Source organism: Littorina saxatilis, unplaced genomic scaffold (genome assembly GCF_037325665.1).
Source record: "Littorina saxatilis isolate snail1 unplaced genomic scaffold, US_GU_Lsax_2.0 scaffold_1304, whole genome shotgun sequence".
NCBI lineage: Eukaryota > Metazoa > Mollusca > Gastropoda > Littorinimorpha > Littorinidae > Littorina > Littorina saxatilis.
Genome location: NW_027128009.1, coordinates 24161 through 31576, shown reverse-complemented (window position 1 = coordinate 31576; position 7416 = coordinate 24161). Strand labels below are relative to the sequence as shown.

At 42.9% G+C, this 7416-nt stretch overlaps 1 protein-coding gene across 1 annotated transcript in view; it reads right to left on the bottom strand.

Annotated features, from left to right (window-relative positions):
• Positions 1-1886: 1886 nt before the first annotated feature.
• The window catches only part of LOC138956379 (DNA repair protein REV1-like), a gene marked incomplete at both ends in the record, with an annotated part of 29187 nt that continues 23657 nt past the window's right edge, over positions 1887-7416 (bottom strand). The window contains 3 exons of the mRNA XM_070327749.1: positions 1887-2076; positions 4353-4685; positions 5872-6432. Of these exons, the coding sequence (XP_070183850.1) occupies positions 1887-2076; positions 4353-4685; positions 5872-6432 (1084 nt within the window). The remainder of the gene's footprint in view (positions 2077-4352; positions 4686-5871; positions 6433-7416) is intronic.

Here is a 7416-nt window from a genome sequence, read left to right as displayed (position 1 = left end):
AGACATACAGAGAAACACACACACGCACAGATAGACATACAGAGAAACACACACACACACACAGATAGACATACAGAGAAACACACAGATAGACATACAGAGAAACACACACACACAGATAGACATACAGAGAAACACACACACACAGATAGACATACAGAGAAACACACACACACACAGATAGACATACAGAGAAACACACACACACACAGATAGACATACAGAGAAACACACACACACACAGATAGACATACAGAGAAACACACACACACACACAGATAGACATACAGAGAAACACACACACACACACAGATAGACATACAGAGAAACACACACACACACAGACAGACATACAGAGAAACACACTCACACACAGATAGACATACAGAGAAACACACAGATAGACATACAGAGAAACACACACACACACAGACCCGAATTTCCCAGCGATGGGACAATAAAGTAATGAAAAAAAAAATGATAGACATACAGAGAAACACACACACACAGATAGACATACAGAGAAACACACACACACAGATAGACATACAGAGAAACACACACACACACAGATAGACATACAGAGAAACACACACACACACAGATAGACATACAGAGAAACACACACACACACAGATAGACATACAGAGAAACACACAGATAGACATACAGAGAAACACACTCACACACAGATAGACATACAGAGAAACACACACACACACAGATAGACATACAGAGAAACACACACACACACAGATAGACATACAGAGAAACACACACACACATAGATAGACAAACAGAGAAACACACACACACACAGATAGACATACAGAGAAACACACACACACACACATATCTAGACATACAGAGAAACACACACACACACAGATAGACATACAGAGAAACACACACACACACAGACAGACATACAGAGAAACACACACACACACACAGACAGACATACAGAGAAACACACACACGCACAGATAGACATACAGAGAAACACACACACACACAGATAGACATACAGAGAAACACACACACACACACACAGATAGACATACAGAGAAACACACACACACACAGACAGACATACAGAGAAACACACACACGCACAGATAGACATACAGAGAAACACACACACACACAGACAGACATACAGAGAAACACACACACACACAGACAGACATACAGAAAAACACACACACACACAGATAGACATACAGAGAAACACACACACACACACACAGACAGACATACAGAGAAACACACACACACACACACACAGATAGACATACAGAGAAACACACACACACACACATATCTAGACATACAGAGAAACACACACACACACAGATAGACAGACAGACAGAGAAACACACACACACACAGATAGACAGACAGACAGAGAAACACACACACACACAGATAGACATACAGAGAAACACACACACACGCACAGATAGACAGACAGACAGAGAAACACACACACACACAGATAGACAGACAGACAGAGAAACACACACACACACAGATAGACAGACAGACAGAGAAACACACACACACACAGATAGACATACAGACAGAGAAACACACACACACACAGATAGACATACAGAGAAACACACACACACACAGATAGACATACAGAGAAACACACACACACACAGATAGACATACAGAGAAACACACACACACAGATAGACAGACAGAGAAACACACACACACAGATGCCCACACACCCACACAGATGCACGCACACACACACACACACTCACACACATAATCACACGCATGCATACACACACGCACAATAAGGATGCACAGACAGACAGACAGACAGACAGACAGACAGACAGACAGACAGACAGACACAATCAACCAACCTGTAGTGGAATCCAGCCACTCGGAGAGCAGGGCTCGAACCTCAGACAGCGTGACCGCACCGCAAAGGTTGATGGCTTTACTACCGCCTGCCTCTCTGCTGTCTGATGATGATGTTGATGTTGATGGTGGTTTTTCTGTTGCTGCTGATTCTGCTGTAGATTCCTCATGCATGGAAGCAGGATGTGTCGCCTAGAGGAAAAAAACACACCAAACAAACAAAAATTAAACTGATAGTTAGATAAACATCTTAAAGGTCCTTGTCTACATTTTTATACCGAAATCGCCATTTTGACCATTAAATGCAGAGTCTATTATCTACAAATATCAACAATACACCCCCTTTCGATCAGGAAAGACGAACCCAGTGTAGCCGTTTGAAAATTCATTGTAGTATTCCAGCGTAGTACTCATAGTAGGATATCCTTATTTGGAAAATGCCAAGCGCAAAACTCCTCTCAAATCCCGTGCATTTCGTGCGTTTAAAAAAAAGCGTGGACAGCGCTCCAGTGTCAAACTGTTGCTGAACTTGTTTGGGCGTGGCTATAAGCATAGTGACATGAATTTGATTGGTCAGTATTTTTAGGCAAAGCACATGTTCTCAGCAAACAGAAAACAAAATATTGGAAGCGTGAGTCACGCTACCCAAAAATAAAATCTTTTTTTACATATATTTTCTTTTCTATAACTTTTTTCCCCATGGTTCATTCATCATCTGACATAACTTTTTAGCGAATTCTAACCATAAGATTATTGAAAAAAAGCAAAAATGTAGACGACCACCTTTAACAAATACGTTGATTAATCAATCAATTAATCAATGAATGTATGCAAGTATTGAGCTACAGTGGAACCTCCCTTTTAAGACCTCCAAAAATCTGAGAAAATCAGATCTTACCAAGAAAAGCAAACGCTTATAAGACTGTCACCTTTGGCATGTGAATCTATATCTGCTGCTCCAGCTTGTTAGACACTGAAGAAAGTGACAATTTTATACTTGTTGACCCTTCTTCTTCTTCTTCTTCAGCGTTCCAGAATGTTCTGGTTACGTGTGAGCTCGTTTGCCCATTTGGGTTCCCAAAACTATACTCTGAGAGCATAGTCAGCTTCACTCCGCTTTCGTTGAGTAGGCATGCTGGATATTTTCGTGTTTCCATAACCCACCGAACTCTGACATGGATTACAGGATCTTTTCCGTGCGCATTTGGTCTTGGTCTTGTGCTTGCGTGTACACACGAAGGGGGTTAAGTCACTAGCAGGTCTGCACATAAGTTGGCCTGGGAGATCGAAAAAATCTCCACTCTTAATCCACCAGGCGGCAGCGACCGGGATTTGAACTCACGACCTCCCGATTAGGAGGCCGACGTCTTACCACCACGCCACTGCGCCCGTTGTTGACCCAAATTCAACCCTTCTGTGACTTGGAAATATGACCATGCTACACAAGTTAAATGAAATGATAATTTTCCATTGTTTTAGTACCCAAACATGACCCCAATGAGATTTTGACATTTGACTTTGGGTCCAGTATATTTGGTTCATGTCTGGAGGATATTGAATCCTAGAAGTGTGTGGGATTTCGAAGCTCTTGCTTTCAAAATTTCAAGAAATTGATAACTTTTCATAACTTTAATCCCAACATGACTTTGCTGTGACCTTGAAACTTGTTCAGCTTTTTAAACAAAACTTTATTCAATTTTTATCATGACAAAAAACAATGCATGGATTATACGATTACTAACTCAAGCAATTAATGCTTATTTTAAGCAATCATAGTACACGTAAGTACAAAACAAAGGTTAACATGATGGCAGGCTAAATACATTAACTCCTTTCAGGAAACGATAAAAACAGAAAAACCTGATACACAAACAAACAGAAACGGGAAGGGGTTTGTTTGTTTGTTTGTTTGCTTAACGCCCAGCCGACCACGAAGGGCCATATCAGGGCGGTGCTGCTTTGACATATAACGTGCGCCACACACAAGACAAAAGTCGCAGCACAGGCTTCATGTCTTACCCAGTCACATTATTCTGACACCGGACCAACCAGTCCTAGCGCTAACCCCATAATGCCAGACGCCAGGCGGAGCAGCCACTAGATTGCCAATTTTAAAGTCTTAGGTATGACCCGGCCGGGGTTCGAACCCACGACCTCCCGATCACGGGGCGGACGCCTTACCACCAGACCAACCGTGCCGGTGAAGGGGTTGGTAATAAAGAAGGTGGGTAAAAAGGGCACGAGAGAACAGAAATAGGAATAAGGGAAAAAGAAGAAGATGAAGAAGACTTGGAGCGCCAATATTTGAAGCGAGTGGATCTCATTTCAATAATAATAATAAATAATAATAATAAAACATTCTGTTATAGCGCTGTTCACCGCCAAATGGCAGTCTCATGGCGCTTTAAATGCACATAAGACACACACGCAAAGTTAATGCGTTTTGTGATCAGGGATTTTTCACTCACATCTGCCTGCACAACAAAGTCAAGCTGTCGTGGAGTGAAATCCTTCTTCTTGGTTGTCATCGGTCTGCCCTGTGGTACTTTGAAAACTGGACTCCCTCGACCTCGACCTCGACCTCTGCCCCTTCCACGACCTCGACCTCTGCCGCGACCTCGACCTCTTGACCTGCTTGACCCCACGGTCTGGACCTTTGGTGGAGATGGAAACGGGATCTGTATTCTGGGTTGTTGATGTTGCTGTTGTTGGCGAGGTGGGGATGGTTGCTGCCTGGTGTAGGCAGCTCGGATTTCATCTTGCAAGTCTTGAGGTAAAGCTTCCATACAGCTTGGGTCCAACTGAAGAATTACAGAGAAAGAAACAAGAAGCGTGATCAACCATTTAGTCAAGAACGGAATCCAGACACACCAGCTGCAAAGCGATGACAGTCGAGCACTGACAAACCGATTCGCTCTCACCTTCCCAAAACACACATACGCGCACATACGCGCACACACACACACACACACACACACTCACACACACACACACACACACACACACAGTGACACATGTACACTCACGCACACACACACGCGCGTGCGCGAGCAAACACACACACACAACGTACATATACACATCTTTCTGACCAGTGATTACTTGACTGAATGTAAAAACTTGAAGACACGGAATTCCACTAACATTAAACGTTTCATTCCAGGACTGGCACAACATAAAAACAGAGCTGAAGAGTTAAATGAAGATTTTAGTCACAATGAAAGGTATTTCTGTAACAGGTTCTGTACATATATTTCTATCTATACCATGAAAGATGTGTTTGTTTGTTTGCTTAACGCCCAGCCGACCACGAGGAGCCATGCCATGAAAGATTGAATAGCCTTGGTAAGAGTTTATCTTTAGTTGTCATTTTTGAAAAAAGAAAGGCAGTAGCATAGTTAAGAAATTTTTTTTTTTGATTATTCAAAATATTGTAGTTGTTCCTTCCATTTTTCTTTTTTGCTCTCTCAGCATTGTCGAGTACAGTGGAACTCACCTTTTAAGACCTCAACAAATCTGAGAAAATCAGGTCTTAAAAAGGGGGTTCCACTGTATGGTTTGTTGTCAACTGTTTGTTTGTTTGTTTGTTCATTCATGGGCTGAAACTCCCACGGCTTTTACGTGTATGACCGTTTTTACCCCGCCATTTAGGCAGCCATACGCCGCTTTCGGAGGAAGCATGCTGGGTATTTTCGTGTTTCTTACCCACCGAACTCTGACATGGATTACAGGATCTTTTTTGTGCGCACTTGGTCTTGTGCTTGCGTGTACACACGGGGGTGTTCGGACACCGAGGAGAGTCTGCACACAAAGTTGACTCTGAGAAATAAATCTCTCGCCGAACGTGGGGACGAACTCACGCTGACAGCGGCCAACTGGATACAAATCCAGCGCGCTACCGACTGAGCTACATCCACGCCCTGTTGTCAACTGTGACACTTGCATTACGAAAGATGGAAGAGAAGAGGAGAGGTTGAAGAAACATACCTGTGACAAATTTGGCAGAGGCGAAATCTCTGAGCTAGCACCATTCTCATCGCCTCTGTCTCCTTCGTTGTTATCCTCTTCTACATCTTCACCCTCCGACAACAACACCACATCATCATTTGAATCATCATCGTCATCCACATCTTCCTGATCCAACCCCAGCTGGTGAGGCGGTGATTGAGACCCCCCTGAAGAACATCCTCTAAGCCTCTGAGAACTCCTGCTGGGTTTACTGCTGGTGTTTGATCTTGATGACCTTGACCTACTTAGTGAAGACTTTGGGGATCTTGACTGTGTAGGTGATGACCTACTTGGTGAGGCCCTTGGTGATCTTGACCTACTTGGTGAGGACCTTGGTGACCTTGACCTTGTTGGTGAGGACTGAGAGTCATCTGAAAGTGACCTTTTTTGCCTTGATGTTCTGCTGCTTGCGTCTGATTTTGGGGGTGATGATGATTGGTAAGCTTTGGAGGCAGATCGGCGTGATCTTGAAGATGTCATTTCTTCCTGGAGTTGCTGCCTGATGTCTGCTGGGAGTTCCTGTAAAACGTCCGGGTCAATCTGGAGACAGTAAAATAAATTAAATGTCTTATTAGTTAAGAAACAACACACACATATAACATTAATGCAGAGAGGGGGAAAGCAATTAAGGCTCCAGAAAGCTAAAATACCTATGCCAGAAAGCCAGTTTTGCTGCATCCCTGGATTGTTGACTGTGGTGCCATGGCCAGTAAAACACAAAAGAAACAGAAGACAAAGAAAGATAACAATTGATAGTTGAAGCTCTGTGGGAGAAAAATGAGACCTGAAATGGCATAATCTGTCCAGCTGGTATGCACAGTGCTTGTTAATGTTCACAGCTTTTGATCGACAGAAGGACGCTGATACTTGTGTTCAAACATGTCTGATTTACACCTTTTACAGACTTTGCAAGCTGACAAGACCATCTTCAGTCCCGGACATGAAGCACTGAAACAAATAGGTCCGAACAGTTGTGCTTTTCACAAATCTTTCATGTAAGTTACAAGCATCAGGTCGACCCTTGTACCTACAGTGAATTAAACCTCCCTTTCAAGACCTTCAAAATTAAGACCTTCAAAAATCTGAGAAAATCAGGTCTTAAACAGAAGGGAGCCTTAAAATGGAGGTAAATTTACAAAGCTAAGGCCAAAAAAAAAAATAGTCTGTTTACGGTAACCCGACCGACCCTATTTTTTTCGCGCGACCCTAGACTTTTTTTGGCATTTGGGAAAAATAAATAAATAAAATAAAAAATAACGTAAAAATATGGTTTTTGGGGGAAAAAAAGAAGAAGAAAATCCCGACCTACCGACCCTATTTTTTTTGCCTATGTTACCGTAAACAGACCTATTTTTTTTGTTGGCCTTATGAACAGGAAATCTAAGGGCGGGGATGTAGCTCAGTCGGTAGCGCGCTGGATTTGTATCCAGTCAGCACACGATATCGGGTCGATATCGGTCCGATATCGGATTTGACCGGATATCTCGGACCAAGATATCCGATATCGGTCCGATATCGGTCCGA